This window comes from Protomyces lactucae-debilis (assembly GCF_002105105.1).
Source record: "Protomyces lactucae-debilis strain 12-1054 chromosome Unknown BCR37scaffold_9, whole genome shotgun sequence".
In the NCBI taxonomy this organism is placed as follows: Eukaryota; Fungi; Ascomycota; class Taphrinomycetes; order Taphrinales; family Protomycetaceae; genus Protomyces; species Protomyces lactucae-debilis.
Genome location: NW_024468001.1, coordinates 305,935 through 324,158, shown reverse-complemented (window position 1 = coordinate 324,158; position 18,224 = coordinate 305,935). Strand labels below are relative to the sequence as shown.

General features: G+C 51.9%; 12 protein-coding genes and 1 non-coding gene across 13 annotated transcripts; 6 read left to right on the top strand and 7 right to left on the bottom strand.

Moving 5' to 3' along the window:
* BCR37DRAFT_346939 (mitochondrial carrier domain-containing protein) lies at window positions 1-975 on the top strand (the record flags this gene model as incomplete). Its single annotated transcript, XM_040867731.1, has 1 exon — window positions 1-975. One exon carries the CDS (start codon window positions 1-3, stop codon window positions 973-975), a length of 975 nt encoding a protein of 324 aa, XP_040725459.1.
* A 34-nt stretch (window positions 976-1,009) lies between these two features.
* Window positions 1,010-2,071, bottom strand: BCR37DRAFT_338625 (FAD-linked oxidoreductase-like protein; the record flags this gene model as incomplete). The annotated part of the gene is made up of 1 exon (XM_040867304.1): window positions 1,010-2,071. A coding segment is annotated over one exon (1,062 nt), but the record flags the coding sequence as incomplete, so codon positions are not given.
* A 495-nt stretch (window positions 2,072-2,566) lies between these two features.
* Window positions 2,567-4,003, top strand: BCR37DRAFT_316191 (ribonuclease E inhibitor RraA/Dimethylmenaquinone methyltransferase). The gene is made up of 2 exons (XM_040866958.1): window positions 2,567-2,656; window positions 2,705-4,003. Exon 2 carries the CDS (start codon window positions 2,922-2,924, stop codon window positions 3,711-3,713), a length of 792 nt encoding a protein of 263 aa, XP_040725456.1. The 5' UTR covers window positions 2,567-2,656; window positions 2,705-2,921; the 3' UTR covers window positions 3,714-4,003.
* Window positions 2,596-2,916, top strand: BCR37DRAFT_336280 (mediator complex, subunit Med31; the record flags this gene model as incomplete). The annotated part of the gene is made up of 2 exons (XM_040867220.1): window positions 2,596-2,656; window positions 2,705-2,916. Coding segments are annotated over 2 exons (273 nt in total), but the record flags the coding sequence as incomplete, so codon positions are not given.
* Window positions 4,004-5,098: 1,095 nt separating the features above from the next.
* BCR37DRAFT_347302 (tRNA modification GTPase) lies at window positions 5,099-6,415 on the bottom strand (the record flags this gene model as incomplete). Its single annotated transcript, XM_040867760.1, has 1 exon — window positions 5,099-6,415. The coding sequence occupies one exon, from the start codon at window positions 6,413-6,415 to the stop codon at window positions 5,099-5,101; it is 1,317 nt and encodes a 438-aa protein (XP_040725455.1).
* Window positions 6,416-6,494: 79 nt separating this feature from the next.
* On the bottom strand, window positions 6,495-7,259 carry BCR37DRAFT_392789 (uncharacterized protein; the record flags this gene model as incomplete). The annotated part of the gene is made up of 1 exon (XM_040871202.1): window positions 6,495-7,259. One exon carries the CDS (start codon window positions 7,257-7,259, stop codon window positions 6,495-6,497), a length of 765 nt encoding a protein of 254 aa, XP_040725454.1.
* An 86-nt stretch (window positions 7,260-7,345) lies between these two features.
* BCR37DRAFT_392788 (uncharacterized protein) lies at window positions 7,346-8,119 on the top strand (the record flags this gene model as incomplete). Its single annotated transcript, XM_040871201.1, has 1 exon — window positions 7,346-8,119. One exon carries the CDS (start codon window positions 7,346-7,348, stop codon window positions 8,117-8,119), a length of 774 nt encoding a protein of 257 aa, XP_040725453.1.
* A 38-nt stretch (window positions 8,120-8,157) lies between these two features.
* BCR37DRAFT_392787 (kinase-like domain-containing protein) lies at window positions 8,158-9,780 on the bottom strand (the record flags this gene model as incomplete). Its single annotated transcript, XM_040871200.1, has 1 exon — window positions 8,158-9,780. One exon carries the CDS (start codon window positions 9,778-9,780, stop codon window positions 8,158-8,160), a length of 1,623 nt encoding a protein of 540 aa, XP_040725452.1.
* A 107-nt stretch (window positions 9,781-9,887) lies between these two features.
* Window positions 9,888-10,893, bottom strand: BCR37DRAFT_316155 (uncharacterized protein). The gene has a single exon (XM_040866957.1). The coding sequence runs from the start codon at window positions 10,532-10,534 to the stop codon at window positions 9,968-9,970; it is 567 nt and encodes a 188-aa protein (XP_040725451.1). The 5' UTR covers window positions 10,535-10,893; the 3' UTR covers window positions 9,888-9,967.
* BCR37DRAFT_387268 (uncharacterized protein) lies at window positions 10,727-11,188 on the top strand (the record flags this gene model as incomplete). Its single annotated transcript, XM_040870526.1, has 1 exon — window positions 10,727-11,188. One exon carries the CDS (start codon window positions 10,727-10,729, stop codon window positions 11,186-11,188), a length of 462 nt encoding a protein of 153 aa, XP_040725450.1.
* Window positions 11,189-11,323: 135 nt separating this feature from the next.
* BCR37DRAFT_402657 (6-phosphofructo-2-kinase-domain-containing protein) lies at window positions 11,324-13,033 on the top strand (the record flags this gene model as incomplete). The annotated part of the gene is made up of 2 exons (XM_040871929.1): window positions 11,324-11,402; window positions 11,469-13,033. The coding sequence occupies 2 exons, from the start codon at window positions 11,324-11,326 to the stop codon at window positions 13,031-13,033; spliced, it is 1,644 nt and encodes a 547-aa protein (XP_040725449.1).
* On the bottom strand, window positions 13,032-14,941 carry BCR37DRAFT_379585 (uncharacterized protein). The gene has a single exon (XM_040869291.1). The coding sequence runs from the start codon at window positions 14,853-14,855 to the stop codon at window positions 13,080-13,082; it is 1,776 nt and encodes a 591-aa protein (XP_040725448.1). The 5' UTR covers window positions 14,856-14,941; the 3' UTR covers window positions 13,032-13,079.
* A 2,922-nt stretch (window positions 14,942-17,863) lies between these two features.
* BCR37DRAFT_t22 lies at window positions 17,864-17,960 on the bottom strand. Its single transcript has one exon. It is a non-coding gene; the product is annotated as a tRNA-Met (tRNA).
* Between the last annotated feature and the right edge of the window lie 264 nt (window positions 17,961-18,224).

Sequence of the window (18,224 nt, the reverse complement as noted above, 5' to 3'; positions counted from 1 at the left end):
ATGACCACAACCTCGCTGGCTCCCGTATGCGAGACAGACGCACCGCCCGTCTCGCCACGTCTGATACAGCGGCAATCCCTCGACTATGTCGTGCGGACAGGCATCGCCGGCGGCCTTGCCGGTTGTGCTGCAAAAACGCTGATTGCTCCGCTCGATCGTGTCAAGATCCTCTTTCAAACTTCAAATCCAGACTATATACGGCATGCGTCGCGTTGGAATGGATTGGCGTTGGCTGTGCGGGATATTCACAAGACTTCCGGGTTGCGCGGGTTGTTTAAAGGGCATGCGGCGACGTTGCTTCGGATATTTCCGTATGCTGGCATCAAGTTCATCGCCTATGAGCAATTCAGATCCCTTCTCATTCGCAGTGAGCGCGAGGAAGTGGTCTGGCGACGTTTTACGGCCGGTGCACTCGCTGGTTTGACATCCGTCTTTTTCACCTATCCACTCGAGGTGATTCGTGTACGTCTAGCATTCGATACGCGGCATCCTCACGGTGGCATTGTCAGTGTCTGCAGAGAGATCTACAAAACAAGTCTAGCGGATTTCTACCGAGGCTTTACACCGACCATGGTCGGCATGCTACCGTATGCTGGTGTTTCATTCTTAACGCACGACGCCATTAGCGACTTGCTCAGAACTTGGTCGAGCGCGAGAAAGAAATCTCAAGGAACAGAATATGGACGCGCACCGCTAGCTGCCTGGGCGGAATTGGTGAGTGGCGGTCTTGCTGGGATGCTCTCACAAACGGCCTCTTACCCATTTGAAGTGATTCGACGACGTATGCAAGTCTCGGGAGCCGTTGGATCAGGTCAATCCATTGGCTTTTGGCAAACCGCACGTCTCATCCTGAAGACAGCAGGACCAGGAGGGTTCTATGTCGGATTGACTATTGGTTTTATCAAAACAGTGCCCATGGTCGCTTGTTCATTCTACGTGTATGAACGACTCAAAGTACAGCTTCATGTCAATTGAATATGCGCTGCCACAATTGATCAAAGATTTCGTTGCGTTCGAGGACACAGCGATCGCGCATACTTGCATTCTCATCGGCTCGTCGAACCAGGTATTTCATGGACTCACCCACGGTTCCCCAGGGAAGGTATGCATACACTTGCGTCCCGTCACCAAGAAGGCTGCACAGATGCCAAGAAAGTGCGCCACTCATGCCGTGAAGCTGAGCAAATCGAATCGAGGCCTTTGCATCCAATGTGGCCGCAAACGCCAATGACTCTGCATTATGTGAGGCAATCATCATCTCAACCTTTTCATGCGGTGCAAGAAATTGGATAGCAGCATCGTACGCTGCGTCCGTCTCTGCTTTCGTGTCGTGGATGAGATGACGTGGTTCACTCGCAATATACGCACCTCGTACGAGTTTTGCACCAAAAAGCCAGCCTTCGCGCTGCGCTTGCTCAAAGTGTCTTTGGAGCGTTGTTGGTGCTGATTTGAGGTAGAGCTGATAGGTATTGTAACAGACTGCCGTGTCACGGTTGAATTGTCGTGCACACGAGACTGCAATGTCGTCAATGGCCGGTTGTAAGGCATCTTGTTCTGCGTCAATCAAGACTCTCACTTGCTGTTTACGTGCGTGATTCATAATTTGAGCGAGTCGTTGTTGTAGCGCTGAGATGGCAAGTCGTGTTGTCTCGCAGGGCTGGTTGCCGGAACGCACGGCCGACGCGTAGTCTGCAAGGACACATGCCGGTGCGAGAGCTGTCAGTTTGATGGCACAGTAATTGTCTGGCAACACCGCAGCTGCATCAATAGTCTCGAGTGTGCTGGCAAGGGTCCGTTCAAACGCAGCTTCATTCGCTTCGGCTTCTTCCTTGACATAGGCGAGGATACAGCCCAGTTTCTCATCCCTGAGACGTATAGCAGCATCTTTGACACGCTCCGTCGAGTCTCCTGCGCAGAATTGCTTGTAGAATGTGTAGCGCGCGAGATATTCATAGAGAAAGGGGACACGCAGTGCGTCACAAGCGCGCAAGGCTGATTTGCCCAGTGCCACAAGCGTCGGTGAAGCAGAGACGGTATAGACAAATAACGAGCGACAGAGTTCAGATGTCGTCTTTTGAGCGTAGTATGCACGGATCGAGGCCGTGTAGGCTGGGTCATGGCCCCGTTTCATGAGTGGTGGGGTGTCTGCGACTGTAGAGTCGCTTGCATCCAAGTGCAGAACATGGTGGCCTGTTGCAACAATGGCAGAGAGCGGTATACCTAGTTTCACTAGGCGACAGGTATAGCGAAAGGAAGACATGAGGGACGCATTGAAGGAAGACAATCGCCTTATATCTCGCTTTGTGTCAGGGGCAGGACCCTTTATCTCTCAGATAGCATGGTCACATCATGTAAGCAGCAGGTGACCAGGAAGAGCAGGTCAGATGAAACAGGAGCAGCAGTCAGCAGACACAGCAAACAGCAGCAGCAGACACTTGCACAGCCAGCACAGCCAGCAGTGGTGGTCACTGGTCAGCGCAGGGACTCGGGACGCCGACCTGGAGCCAAAAGAGGAAGGTCAGGCTGGCAGTCACAAATACAGCCAACTGATAAGTTAACAGCCACGGCAACAACCGACAGTCACTTCTACCCATGTCCAAATTCGAGCAGGAACTCGCCTTTGTCCAGTCCCTCGCTAGTCCAGCCTACCTGCGACGTATGCTTCACTGCTCCAACTCCGCACACGTTCCAATGCTAACCTCAGACCTCGCCGAAACAAGCCTTCTGCACGACCAAGCACTCGTCGCGTATCTAGCTTACCTGCGCTACTGGCAATCTCCAGAGTACGCACGCTTCATCAGCTATCCGGCCAGTCTGCTACACCTAGAGCTCCTACAAAATCCTGCCTTTCGTGCAGACCTCATCAACGAGTCCGTCTCCAAACAACTCAACGACGCGTTGTACTTTGATTGGTTGAAAGCATGGAAGCCCTGAAAGAATTCTCATGGGCCGACGCGTCTGATGCGTGGCTCAAGTTGAACATGGAGATCCTCAAAGAACAGGAAGCCATCAAAGAATACTCCACGACTGACGTGTCTGATGCATTGCTCAAGCTCCGCAGCCAGGGCGGCAATGACGACCGTGAACGGTATAGTAGACAGGCGGCAGGAGCCATCATTGGCTTGACACTACAAACGCAGCTGCAACCCGGCCAAAAAGTGATTGGCCGTACATATACAGTAAAATTTGATGACTCGAACTTCAGTACATTGCCTAGCAAGGGCCGCATGGAGGACACCGACATTCCACCAGGAACGCACTACATTGATCATTTACCACAGGGCAGCATTCTTGTGCTTCAACAACCAAAAAATCAAGATAATGCGTGTTTCGGGGGCATTATGGCGTTGCGCGCTCAAATGCAAGGCGTTCAGGCAGTCCTTGTGGACGGCCGAATTCGTGATGTTGAGGAAATGCGACAACTTGGTCTCCCTGTGTATTCTACTGGAACGAGTATTGCCGGTGCTGGTGCTGGTGCAGGTTGCAAGGCCAGGTTTATCAATGAAGCCATTCACATTGGTCATAATGGCATCATTTGCCCCGAAGACCTCCTTTTCATCGACACCGAAGGCATTTGTGTCCTCAACGGAGACCTCAATTTGGGGGAACTGCTCGCAATGCTCAAGAAACTCTCGGCACAAGAAGAGCGCGTCAAAGAAGCCGTACGAGCTGGCATGACAGTAAGCGAGGCGTTTAAAAAGTACAGAAGCTAGTCAAGCACAATCCCTCTAGGGTTGGCATAATCAATAGTAGAGAGCGGTTGCTCGTCCTGCTCATCCTTGACGGCACGTCGATGGCGCTCCCACAAATCAACCTTGCCGAAATAATGCCTGCAATAAATTGAATTTGCAATCGTGCACACGAGCAATGCCAGCGAGACACCGGCAAAGATTCCCAACGTGATGCGATCGCTGCGGAACTCATCAGCGCGTTCACTGCCAAAGATGCGCCAAAACTTGTAGCAAAAGTATGTCAGCGCTGCAACGAGACACAAATCAAAGAAGGCAAGGAGCCAGTGTGACTCGTGCTGTACTGCATAGACGGCCGCGAGCAGGCCAATGATGGTGAGGGGCAATGCAGCGACGGTAACCCAGAATTCCCAGTTGCTGTGGTCGACATAGAGAATGAGTAGCTGCACGGTAAACCCACCAAAGAAGAACCAGTCGTACATGAGCAGCACAACAAATATTTGATAGGCGAGGAAGTACCGCTTGACACGACGATCTGCGCCGAGCTTTTGGTATATATCCCAGCCAAAGACATTGTATAACTTGACGGCGCATAGAATGTAAATGACTTGTGTTGCTCCAATAATGGCCGGGACAACGATTAAGAATGGTTTGATGTCGCGCCAGAGCGAGTCGCGATTCTGCGCTGCAGAGATACTTGTACCACGCAATCCACTCGCCGAGTCAAAGACATTGACCGAGTCGCGACTAAACAAGACATCGCGAAACTCTTTTATTTGGATGGCGCTGTACACGAGGAAGGCAAAGTTGAACAGGACAAGACCAATGACTTGGATTGTATTGCGTTTGGCAATCGCCAGGAAAGCGAGAATGAGCTGGAAGACGAAGGCGCAGATGTAGATGGCGAGATATGTCGGGATTGTGCGCGCTGTTGTATTGTCGAGGTTCAAGACGCGGTAGAACTTGTAAAAGACGTACGCCTCAATGGCCATGTTGGCGCATGCTTCTACGACTGTCGCCACGAGGAATAGATTCGTCCATGTTGTATTAGGAAATTTGCGGTGTTGGATTTGCACATTTGAGCTGCGCCGCGTGTAGTCAAAGTCGGCCTTGTCGTTGTTGTTTGTGTCGAAGGGGATATGGCGGCCCATCTTGGGACTGTTGAAAGAAGGTGTGTGGCCTCGGTCAGGAGGAGTAGCTGATGCAGATGAGAAGAGGATGCTGTGTCTTGTGCTGAGTTCCTGGCTGTGCTTTGCTTCTGTGCCCTGTTTCTGGCAACAATTTGAGGAAGCCTCAGGAAGGCCGCCATTCGCTCATCATCGCAGTGGCCTGGCTTCCGACGACCAACCCGCACAGACACCGCTGCAAAGTGCTGGTCTCTTCATAGCCAGCACCAGCATGGACAGCTGCTACTTGCCAATGCAAAAGTCTCGAAAAATAACAGACAGCAGCTCCTCCACATCAATCCTTCCCAGCACACGACCCAGACAGTCGCCCGCATACCGCAGCTCCTCAGCCGCCAATACAAAGTCAAATCCATGAGTGTCATAGCGTAGAAAGATATCCAAGTGTTCCAAACACCGCTCGCACTGTTCTCTATGTCGGGCTGTTGTGCCAAGTGCGAGACCCTGGCCATGTTCATCGCTCGTAAGGGCTTGTAGCCTGCCTGTCAATGCCGCCAGAAATGCATCAACACCCGCGTGTGTTGTGCAAGATAGGTGATGGCCCTGTCGCGCATCCGAGCGCAAGTCCACTTTGTTGACAACGAGCATCGTCTCTGGCGTCACGAGCGCTTGTGTCAATGGATCCATCGCCTCGCCTGCCGGCACGACACATAATCTGAGATCCGCTTCCTCGACTCGCATGTTAGCAAGCCGCACACCTTGTTGTTCAACGAAACCCTGTGCATCCCTGAGGCCCGCTGTGTCGCAAAGAATCACTGGATACCCACCAATATCAAGCATCGTCTCCACCACATCGCGTGTCGTTCCTGCTTCATCTGACACGATGCTCACTTCGCGACGACATAGCAAATTCAAGAGACTTGACTTGCCTGCGTTGGGTGGACCAAAGAGAGCCACTGTGATGCCGTGCTTCAGTCGTTCACCCCTGACGCCTGCCTCGAGATGGTTTCGTATCGCCTCCTGAAGCTGTCTGACACGTTGCTGTACCTGTTCCACGACTGTTGAATCAATCTCATTGTCTTCTCCAAAGTCAATCACTGCTTCCAGCATGGCACGTCCTTGAATCAGCTGTTCTCGCCATCCATCATATCGTTTTGCAAGGGCTCCGGCAGCTTGTGATACGGCAGCACGTCGTTGCTGCTCCGTCTCTGCATGTATCAGATCAGCAAGTGCTTCTGCTTGTGTCAAATCCAGCTTGCCAGCTCGAAAGGCACGTTTACTGAATTCACCAGGTTCAGCGTACCGTAGCCCCTTATGACTCGAGAGTGCAGCGAGAACAGACCGAATGACTGCTTTGCCACCGTGTACATGAAGTTCAACACTATCTTCGCCCGTGAAAGAAGCTGGGCCTGGCATGTAGAAGGCAAGGGCTTCATCAAGAAGTTGCCCCTGATGCCTCAATTTGACGAGGTGAGCTTGACGAGGTTTGACACGCTTGGGCGTCAGTGCGGCAAGAGCAAGACGAGCTTGTGGGCCAGATATGCGAATAACGGCAATAGCAGCTTTAGCGGCAGATGTAGAGAGGGCATAGATGGTGGACATGCAAGGCCAGCGGGTAAGGTACAAGTCGACGTCTACAAGAGTGACACTACAAAAAAATACAATCTCGCAAAGTCGCGCTTCAGCAAATTCGCTGGACGAGCCAGATACGCCGCTTGCCATCTATCGTCCAGAGACCATCACTGCACTTACTTTTCGACCGGCAACGCTTCATGATATTCTTGACTGGAATGGGAATGACTTTGCCATAACGCATCGCTTCAATGCGGAGCTGCCAAAAGGCGTCACGCTGCTGCAAACTAGGCTCGACTTGTTCCACACATAAATAACGGACTCCCTCGCTGTCACGCCAAATTTTGCTGAATCCTTCATTATGCTCCTCGAAAGGGTTGTTGATTGAGCTGAGGCTGCTTGCAAAGAGAGATGTCAGTGGTGGTCGTGTTGCTTGCTGAAGCTTGCAATCATAGCTTGGCGGAAGATTCTCCTTTTCTGGTGCTTTACGTCCAAGCAGGGTCTTTGCACGAAGCTTCAATGTGCCCATCCAGTGTTTGAGACCAGTTGGCTGTGCTTCCTTGTGCTCTGGTGTCTGTACTGGGACGGGCAATGGTTTGTGCATACCACGGACAGAGGCAGCACCATAGTGAAGCACCATTGACTCGATACTCTTGACAGACAGCTGTGCCTCGAACTGCGCAAACTGCGTCAGCGAGATAAGGGAGAGCACGGAGAGCGAGTCACTGCTCTGCATCATTGCGCTGGTGACGGGCAAGTCTGGGTATGGTAGACGAGTGCTGTAATGCAAGCTTGCAAAGGACCCTCGGAGAGCAGGATGGACACTGGCATAGGCAAAGGGTGTCTGAGGACGCTGTCCTTGGCGAGAGAGCATGGTTGATTGATGGTACAGAAGCTGATGAGGAAGCAGGATGTGGTCTTTGGTCAGGACCTGGAGGAGAGAGTCAGACCACAGGCAACATGGGCAAAGCGTCCCTGGTACAAGCAAGACTCAGGCTGCAACACTTCAGGTGTCCCGCGTACACGCATGAAGAAGCAGAGACCTCGCAGATGGTCGCTGATGCAAGCGCAGATGCAGACAGTAGCTCAGTCTGCCAGGACAGCACACAGACCAGAGTCAAGCTCACCTATGATGACACCAGACCAGCCAAGCGACAGCGTCTTGAGGCGCCTGAAGATGAGGACACTGAGGATACCTGGCAGCACGCAGACATTCATGTGCGACCGCGACTGACGGCACACTCGAGCGTCAACCCGCACCAGATACCCTCCATCTCGAATGGCTCGACCATCTTGCCCCTGGTCCAAGTTGACTGCCACGCACCCGCCAACAGCAAGGAGGTACCCGTCAACACGTACGTGCCTGTGTCTGCTGGTCCTGTGCGCATTACAGGCAGTGCGCGGCTGGGTCCAACCTACTACCGGCTTGGTGAGATCCTCTCTATCCGGCGCAAACCTGCCCAGCGTATCCTGTGCTTCTTTGCCAACGTCACAGCAGTCGCCATCGCTCATCATACCATCACCTTTGCAGACATCTATACACCTGGTCTGCCTCCATTCCTCACATGTCCCTTCTTTCTTGTGGATGAGCAGCATGCTGCCATGACGGGCACGAGTCGCATTGTGAGAGTAACGGCAATACAATCTGGCGAGCAGATTCAGGTCAAGCGCGTCACTGAAGCACAGTGGGATGATATCCATTTCATCGCTGGTTTGCTGTTTGCACAGCGCTAGTGTACATGTGTAGAAATCTCTGTTACAGTGAAGGTGTCTTAGCTGGCGAGAGCGCGTCCTTCTTCGCCCTCCATCGCCTTGAGACGTTCTTCATCCTCTGCCGTCAACTCACCACCTTCTCCATCCGTCAACTCATTGCCATCTTCATCCCCTGCCTCCATTGCTTCGAATGTCTTGACGCTAAAGTCATTCCCAAAGCGAACTTTCTTCTCGCCGCGAGATAAGTCAACGAGGTAGTCGTCTTCTCGCTTGATGGTGATGTGTTCATGCACGCTGTATGGTACAGAAGCACGAATGACATCCTTGGCAGCTTCAATCGGCGGCAAATCAGGGTCTGGGTTCAAGTCAAGCGGGTACTCGACCTCTTGCGCAAACTTGGCGAGCCGTTGGTGAATATCAAAGGCAGAAGGTCTGTGCATGGGTTGTTGAACAAGCACTTCTTCAACGATATCCAAGAGTGCTCGTCGGATTTGTTCTTCCTTGGGGTCTGCGCAGACTGGAAGTAGCGAGTGTAGCTTCTTTTGTAGCTGTTGCGTAGGTAGCGATGCAACCATGTAAGAGAATGCTTGAGGATCGCGAATCGCGCGTTCTTGCGGTCCAAGGGAGTACAGCAATTCAAGCAGTGTAATGCCAAGCATCCAAATATCGGTGCCACGTCGAGAGACATCGACGCGTTGTTCAGGGGCAGTGTAGAATAGATCAGTCTGAATGGTGAGGTGCGCCATGGTCGAGACACTGCTTGGATGTGTCAAGCGACCGCGTTCCGTCTTGTCATCGACGTTGGCAGGCTCGCTCATTTCCTCTGCTTCAACGTAGATGCGCGATGTACTCAGATCACTGAGGTAGATGCCGCCTTCCTCCGTTAAAAGAATGTTGCGAGGATTAATGTTGACGTGCTTTACACCGTGACAATGAATGTGGTAGAGTAGCGAGCCAAGACAATAACCAACCCGCAAAACAAGGTCGAGACCGTATGCGCCAGCGGCAATGACATCTTCGAGTCGATAATCACACCAAGGCTCCATTGCCATCTTTTGCACAACTTTGCCTGTTCTGGTTGTGCGATAGGTGCAGAGGACACGAAGCGCGTTTGGATGTGGCAGCATGAGGTTTTGAATGAGAATATCATAGGAGACATCAATCTCTGGTGCATACTCTTTGAGGGCGACCCGCATCGGCGGTGTATCTGCGCTCATGGCTGCACGAACAATCGCAAAAGGACCCTTGAGGAAAGACTTTGCGCTGTAGGAATATGGCTCTTCTTGATGCGGTTTGAGGATTGGATTTGTTCCTTTCTTGACGATGGTGGGTTGTATAGACTCTCGCCATAGCCCTGGCTCGCCAAAGACAAAGAATTTGAGGAGCTTCGTCTTGACGGGTCTCTCACAAGGTAAGATCTGTAGCTTATCCATATCCAGGCCTTGCTCGCCCTCTTTCGCAAAACGATTGTAAAAGCTCGGTACTGTATACAGATTGAGCTGGTCCTCGAGGTACTCCACAAGCTCATTGACATCTCTGCGCTTCTTGGCTTCGCTCCACTTGAAGGTATCGATGATTTGTGTGCAAAAGTCTCGAAGATCCGGCTCGAGCATCTCGCCTGCCACGACGGAGCTGCCTGTTTCTGAGACAGGCGCTTCTGTCAGAGTTGGCAGACGCGACATGGAGCGCGAGGGAAATGAACGCGGTGGGCAGAAGCGACAGGAACGCGACGTTGCGCTTTGGTGGCCTTGCTTGGTTTGTGTATTCTGTGAGTCGCGCGTCCCACAGAATTTGGCTGGCAGAGGATTCTATTATTGAACAGGATGAGCTACAAGCAGGATAAGAGACTAATCAGAAGGAAGAGAGAGGCTAGAGAGAGGCAGAAGAAGAGACAGTATGCGTAGACGGAGGAGGTGCAACGGAAGGAGCGACACAGCGGGAACTGACTGTCATGTCTGTATCCTGCGAGCTGGGATGCACAAGAGCCTCAGGGGTCGGCAGCTGCGAGAGGGAGACACCCATCAGCTGCTCCTCCAGCACAGCAGTCGAGACATCCGATGCGAAGGAAGTCTCACTGCGCTCGTGCCACATGCGTGACTCAAAGATCTCTGACGCACCCACTGCGTATGGCACATTGCTGATGTCACGCCTGCATGTCGTGCTGGTCGCATCGGAACTGCTCACTTGTCTGCTGCCCGTAGGTGTGCTTGTAGGGGGTGCTACACCGTCCTTGTCTTCTTCTGCAATGATGGAGAGTGCTGGTGTGCTGTCTGATGTGTGCGAGCTGAGTGCGAAGCGTTCGTGACGCTCGAGTGGGTCTCCCTCTGTGGTAGTGTCCCTGAAGGTGCTTGTGCTTGTCCTGAGGATGATGGGAATAGACATTCTGCGTGATTTCCTTGAGGTGAAGACGGACAGACACCCGAAGCTGATTGCCATGGTCTGATGTACAATGGAGGATGTGGTCTTGGGTGGTGATGAGAGATGCTTGCTGCCTTGTGCTCTGTATCCTTGTACACCACCCTCTCCTCCACTGCTGCTTCGCTTCTCTCTGTATAGCTCACTCAGACTCTGCTCATACACTGCTCAGAGAGGACTTACACGCTGCTGACCAGAGCACAGAACGCTGCCATGTCTCTGGGCAATGCTGAACCTTCGCGTCCTCACTTCACAGGACATACGCTGCACCTTGGCAAAGCACCAGCTCCTGCTCCTTCCTGTATCAAGTCTGTCGTGAGTATCGCTCCCAAGCAGCGTGCCAAGACGCCATTCGCACGCAGCATCAGGACGCTCAAGCGCTGGAAAGCACATCTCAGTGCAAGCAGCTACGCAGATTGTGAAAAGAGTACAGACGTGTATGGTTTCGTCCAGCTTGAAGAGCAAGTGGAAAACAAGCGTCTATCCTGGTGCAGCTGGAGGTCATCTGCTCAGAGGCATGTCCATGTTCCGACTTTAATGGAGCTCTTTCGCCATACAAGCATCGAGCAAGTCTCACACGCTGTTCAGGCAGATGCCAGTCTTGTCCAGCGTGATGATGCCTTCAACAGACGGTGGTTTGATCAGCTCCGTGCCTCTCGCCACGAGCGTCTCTAGCATGTTTCAGCATTTGTCACGGCTTCGAGCTGGAGCTGGAGTCGCGTATCGCCAAGATCTTGCATGCGTCAATCCACAAAAAAGTCAACCAGAACGCTAGAACTACAAAACACGCTCAACGCTCAACGTCCCTTCATGGTCATGCCAGACGTCTCGATACAGCGCTCAGATGGCAGCATGCGTCCACCAATCATCTCACCGCCGCTGCCACTGAGTGACGACCCTGTTGAGCGAACACGCTACCTGCTACGCAAAACATCCCTGTCCAAGCGCGATACAGTACGGCGCACCGATTCAGATACCCCCTACTCTCAGTCTGCTACGCCCATACAAACAGCACCTAGCTCACCCCGCCTACAGCCTCGTGCGCAAACGCTCTCTGTACCGGGCGTGACACGGTCAAAAGTCTCGCCTGATGGTCATGTTGCTCAAACTGCATCAAAACTTGTCATTGTCATGGTTGGCTTGCCGGCGCGGGGTAAATCCTACATTGTCAAGAAGCTAGCGCGGTACTTCAACTGGCTAGGACATTCTGCACAAGTCTTCAATTGCGGCGATCGGCGACGTTTGTTGGCGACCAATCGACAAGATGCAGACTTTTTCGATAGAAACAATACAAAAGCGCATGCGATTCGTGAACAGATGGCCTTGGAGACACTTGATGCGTTGATTGAGTGGGTCACAACTGTTGGGACGGTGGGTATCTTTGATGCCACCAACTCAACCGTCGCGCGGCGTAAAGCTATTCAGGAACGTATCGCCAGGGAAGATCATTTGCACGCCTTGTTCATCGAAAGTATATGCACCGACTCGGAGCTGCTAGAAGCAAACATGCGCTTGAAGCTCAACGGCCCAGACTATCGCTCGCGCGACCCTGTTGAGGCCCTAGCAGACTTCAAGGAGCGCGTCAAGAATTACGAAGCGCAGTACGAAACAATTGGCGATGCGGAAGAGGCAGCTGGCATGTCGTACTGCAAGCTCATCAATGTCGGCAAAAAGGTCATTTCCTGCAACATTGAGGGATTCCTGGCTGGTCAGGCCATCTATCTCCTTCTCAACTTTAACCTTGCTGAGCGTCTCATCTTCATTACCAGGCACGGTGAATCAGAGGACAATGTCAGTGGGAAGATTGGTGGTGATGCATCGCTGACCCCGCGTGGTCGCAAGTACGCTGCTGCCCTTGCACGACTTGTCGATCAGCAACGCATAAAGTTTCGAGATCATCAGCTCGAACAGTGGCGTTCTCATCCACGCATTATTCCAAAGGAGTCAGATCACTGGACAGAGAATCCACAACCAAGGGATGGCTACTACGCTGATGCGCCTCCTGTTGAAAAGTCCTTCTCCGTATGGACATCCATGCTTGCTCGATCTCGCGAAACGGCAGAAACATTCAGCGAAGAAGTCTATGATGTCAAGTCCTTTAAAACGATGGATGAGATCGACTCTGGTCTCTGCGACAACTTGACGTATGCAGAAATCAAAAAGCTGCATCCACGGGAGTTTGAGGCGCGTCGGCGAGATAAGATGCACTACCGCTATCCAGGTGGTGGCGAAAGTTACCTTGATGTGGTACATCGCCTCAATCCACTCATTGTCGAGTCTGAACGGGCGAAACACCACATCCTCATGATTTCCCATCGTGTGGTGTCGCGCATCCTATTGTCTTACTTTCTCTCGCTGTCCATCAAACAAGCGACTGAACTCGAAGTGCCGTTAGAAGTATGCTATTGCGTCGTACCGCGTAGCTATGGTGCTGATTTGGCAAAGTTTAGCTGGGATGAAGTGACGGATACGTTTGTGGAAGAAGTCATCTCTGGAGGTTTCCAGACGTTGAGCGCTTGAGTCGGCAATCTTGTTTACAATCGGTACTAAAAAGAGACTCTATAGACTATGCTCCATCTGCTTTATCTTCCCAAACAGCGCGCACTTGCCACTCCCATAAATCTTGAGGTAGCGTGTAGGTGGGCGTGCTACTGATGGGTGCTGCCGGCGAGAGCTGAGCTTGCACATGCGCATACGTCGGGGCAGCTTCCTGGCTGCCGGTATCGTCAAGGTTGCCGTCGTAGTCCAGGACTTCTAAACGACGTGTCTCTGTTGGTACAATGGCTTCACCCTCAGCATCTTCTTCCTCCAGCACCTCCTCGCCACGTCCAGACAAGAAACGGTCAGCACAACGACCCGCCATGCCCTGGGGTGCCCCTCGCCTACATATCCAGACAGGCACCATAAACATGACTGTTTGATACCCTGCGAGGTGAAACAAGACTTGTACACGGTAGCGTCGTGCAACTAAACAACTCTCAAAGCTCGGCACGATACGCTCACCTGACGGCAAGCTGACTGGTATTGTACAACGCATACGCCAGGTGGGCGATGGTTCTTTTGCCTCTCCAGATGAACCGGATGAGCGTGTTATTGTTCGCGTTGTCGAGAAGGATAACCCACGTTCTCGCAGTGACGACGATTTCGTGGGATTAGACGTCGTCTTGTGCCAGCGCGTATTAGCAACAGCTTGTTCATCCGACAAGACAGAGATGCAAGACATGGCTCGACCAACGGACGGTTTCGGCGCTGCGCGTGTCCACTGCGACCTTGACAATGCAGCATCAAGCGTGAAGGCACCGAGCTCTTTAACGGTCGTGTTGGTATGCTCAGGGCTACCATCATTCGTGTGCCTGTGTTCTGTGCGCTTCACGGTAGTTGCGAACAAATTAAGGCGAATCTTTTCAATGGATGGCGGCTTGGCGCCTGTGTACGTCAACAGTAGCGTAAGGGGACTTGTTGATGCCGTATCATCATTCGTCGTTGTCAGAGTCGCGCAGAGGACGCGATATTTGAGCTCACCAGCTCTTTTCCCAATGGCATTCTCGACAGGACGTGCGACAGGATCAATGGTTGCACTATCGTGCCTTGCCTGCATAGTGTCAATCCATCTTGGATCAGGTCGATGAAAACCGCTTGGGAAGAAGGTGAACTTTTGTCTAGCCATGCAAAAGATGCTGCCATAGTGTTTGAGCTCTGCCTTAATCATATAGACAATCTGTGTGGCATGTGGACCTGCAGCGACTGCTTTCCCAAAGTCGCTCACATCCCCGCAGCTTGGCGAAAGCGATAGATGATTCAAGTCACCGAGCGGGCATTGGTGCGGTTGAAGCATTGCTGGTAATTCAAAAGCAAAAGGCGCGTGATCCTCTACATCGACAAGCGGTACCGACTGTGCTTGCCGGAGGAAGACCCATTCAGTTTGCTTAGGTGCATAGCAATTCTTCTGGACGTTCCAAGTCTGATAGCTGACGTGCTGGACGCCGAGCAGCGAGACGATCAACACCTTGTCTGCCAGGTCTAATGGTGTATATGGTTTTGATGGTCTGACTTTGCGTGCACCTAATGCAACATCCTTGAAGCTGACTGAGCCAATGATATGGTCAAGGGCGGTATAAACGCGCGTCGGGTCGCGTAGCTCAATGGAGAGGTACTTGCCATGTTCATCTACAATCTTGGAGCTTTCTTTCTCAATGTGCGCCATAATGGGCGCGTTTGATGGTGTTCGTGTAGGTGTCATGCGAGCAGCTGGGTCATCTGTACGACCTTGAGCGGCGAGCCGTTGCTGCCGCTCGTAGACTTGGAGCGACAATGGAGCAGAGCCTGTCATAATGGCAGTCATTAGGTATCAGCTACTTGGGAGCACAGATGGTACATTCTAGCTTCTTTTGTACTTAAGTAGGCGTGGTCAGTACCGTCAATATCCCGGGGTCGTTGTGAGTCATGCAGATGCGGTTTAGATAACGCCCAGATAGGCAAATCAAAGCGAGCTGCAGTCTGCCATGATCACACGAACCAGCTGAGCCTGCGAGTGACAATCGGCTGCTGGCTGCGAGTGACAATGAATGTGATGCAGCATCCACTGTGAGAGGACCAGAGTCTCAGAGAGGCTGCTGGCATATGTGTTGGACCCCAGAAAGTCTGCCGACCGCAGAATATGAAATGATGAGGGCTACAATTTGACAACTGCAATTCCGTTGTCTTGGCTCCTCATATGGATGGTACTGGGCGCCTGCATGCTGTACGTATATGACCACTCTCTGCGAATGGACATTTTGACACATCTTGATACTCGTCTGTAGCCTGATATCTAATGACGGCGTTCATGGCATCACTATGTTGCAACTACTGATTGTCGACGCGAGACTGACAACTTGTGGGACGGACGCCGTCGACCTACGATGAAGCGTACCTGCCCTGGCCCCTTACGTGCTGCTTGTGACGAAGCGAATGCTATAAGCTGCAAAGCTGCCACATGCGTCACTTGCGACCGTGCAGTGCAGACTTGACATCATCGGACCAAGTGGCATCTATTGCGGCAGGCCTTTTGTCCTAGACGCACGCGAGGGTTCTTGTACCAAAAGTCATCGACCATCACGTCTCCTTCATGGGTTAGATGGCTTGGAGGAAGTCATGGACGGGGAGAAGATGGAAACGAGAAAGTTGTTTTCTTGAACTCAGCTAAAAGCCTAACGCGGTCATTGGTATGCATGCTTACATGGCGCTGTTGTGAGGAGAAATATCCATAGGCCTAGCACATGTAGTTTGTTCCTCCTTGGTGGCTATGTGCAGATGCCAAGGCTGCCGATTCACCACCTTTGTCTTGAATGTTGTTCGCCAAGGACAATCTGCTGCACTGGGGAAGTCCGACGCATGAGGCAGAAGGGAGGACCTTCTTCTGCGTTCAGTGCAGCTTGACAGTCGAGGATTGTCTTTGCAAGCGGATTGTCGTTGTGCATGGACCCTAGAGACAGTGATCTTGTTCTCACGGCCGAGCTATGGCAAACATTGAAATTCAGGGGTCTGCCCACCGCCAGCAGGATAAAGGAGCGCTTCGCCCACTTTCCTTCTTCCACCACACCACACACATCAACGAACCTAGATATCGCCATAGTCATAGCCAGCATCCCGTGAAGGTCGACGCAACCCCAGACTCGATTAGAATGCCAGTAAACACAAGAGCCCGGTGGACCATCGACCTGTTCAAATTGAGCAAAATGCTGGCGTTTCCTAGATGTGCGTCCTTGTTCTGGTCGTCATAGTCGCCATAGGGACTGACCTTTGAGTGTTTTGCGACAACACCGACGACTTCCCAAATGGCTTCTTGCTCTTCAGACTCACCGGTTCGCGTACATTTGACCGTCTCCAGCCAGTGCCTATCCTTGTATTGCAGGACATTGGCTGCCACTGGTTTAGTAATGACCTTGCATAAACTGGCCAGACTGTAATGACCTCTGTCGCCCTCAACTGTATCAAAGGTCCCGTAAGTATGCATTTCTCCATCCATGCGTGACAAGACAACGTCGTTGATATGCTGGACAGTGCTATCAAGCGGGGCAAGAATAGCTCTTTCTGCCAAAAAGTCAGCTGACCCTGCGTTCCTGTTGAGCAACTCCTTCGAATAGATGTTGTCGATGAATGCACCCGCATTGGTGAAATGCTTGACGTCGTCAGGGATAGTCAGTATACCTTGCTCCGTGCCGTTGTTCTTATATGTCATATCGTGGAGGAGTTTGGCCCAATTAGCATTTGCTGTGCCAGGTTGCAGGCGCTGATTTTGTGTCAAGAAAATGACACGCAAGTTATGCCAGAATGGAGCGAAGCGTATGCTTGCCTCCATAGTTCCCTCTGGTCCACCACGCCGGACGACAGGTAAGATTTGGGCAAAGTCACCGCCAAAAACTACTGGAATGCCACCAAAGAACTTTGCCGGTTCATGTCGAATGTCTCTGAGAGTTGCATCGACTGCAATGATATCGGCCTTGTGTTGCGCCACAATTTCATCCTAGATGATAAGAGTCGTTTGACGTAGCAACTCTGCCAAATGCGATGAATGACTGACGTTGACACTTGCAAATGCATGACGGACACTTGCAAAATCTGACGAGCTGAAATAAAGCGACTTATCATAATTGGGGATGAAGGAACAAGCTGTTGTAATCGAGATTGGCGGATATGCGAGGCTGTAGTCGTAGGTGATAGACACAGGCACGCAGGGCAGCTGCAGATAAGACTTGATTCGAATAGGGGACAAGAGCATAGCACTCTTGCCAGCTAAGACCAAGTTGAAGGTCACGTGTATGAGCGCTGACGTGGCAGAGACTTGCCAGAGAGATAACAGCGGAAGCAAGTGATCAGGGGTTGCACTTGAATTCCTAACATGTTGAGTCTGGGCGGTTTCTAGGGACTTCTGGCACGCAATGCGACTTCAAGCTTTCAGGGTTGCATGCATAGTAGCTTTCCGTTTTGCAGTGCATAGCATGAGTCCGAGTGAATAGAGCCAATTGCCACAGCCAAGTACGTGCTGCACGAGGCAATCGCAGGTCGCCAAGCACAAGCTTTGGGTCACTGCATGCCGTAGCTACTGGATCAGAGAAATGCGAAGGGCATAACGGATCGTCATGCCATAGCTTCACAGATGCGACTGCATTGTATATTCGAGCGGCAAGGTCGCTAGGACGGGTGATCCGTTGTCAAGAGAGGAAAAAAGCTGGCCGTCGTTATTTGCGCATGCATGAAAAGTTGCAGCACCAATACCACGACTATAGAGAGATCTTCTAACGTTCTCTGGCACTCCGACTCGTGATCTACGCAGAGCTTTCTAAAGAAGAGACAAAAAGGCGAAGGCCATTTCGAGTGCTGGTGTCGATCCAGCTACATCAAGGTATCTTCGAACTCTCAACGAGATCGATATGAGCCTTGCGCGCTACCGTTGCGCCAACCCGAACTTCTGTGTTGAAAGATCTTCCAAGCTTGGCGCAATATAAGGCAAAATTGCTTTTCTAAAATGAGCAGTCACATATTCTATCGTTATGCTCTTGCCGCGCTCAATCTATGCAAAATCAAGTATTCTGTGGGCCATGATGGGGTCCTCTGAATAAACAGATGGATGGGGTTGAGATTTCTCTTCTCCTTCCCCTGAAAAGTCACCGATTGGAGCCCGCACGGTCATTTTGGGTCTGGTCGCCAATTTCCTCCTCCTACACCCTCA

Bases quoted from the DNA above. Each gene is read 5' to 3' on its own strand.
- BCR37DRAFT_316191 (XM_040866958.1), top strand. From the start codon at position 2,922: ATGGAAGCCCTGAAAGAATTCTCATGGGCCGACGCGTCTGATGCGTGG.
- BCR37DRAFT_316155 (XM_040866957.1), bottom strand. From the start codon at position 10,534: ATGGCAATCAGCTTCGGGTGTCTGTCCGTCTTCACCTCAAGGAAATCA.
- BCR37DRAFT_379585 (XM_040869291.1), bottom strand. From the start codon at position 14,855: ATGACTGCCATTATGACAGGCTCTGCTCCATTGTCGCTCCAAGTCTAC.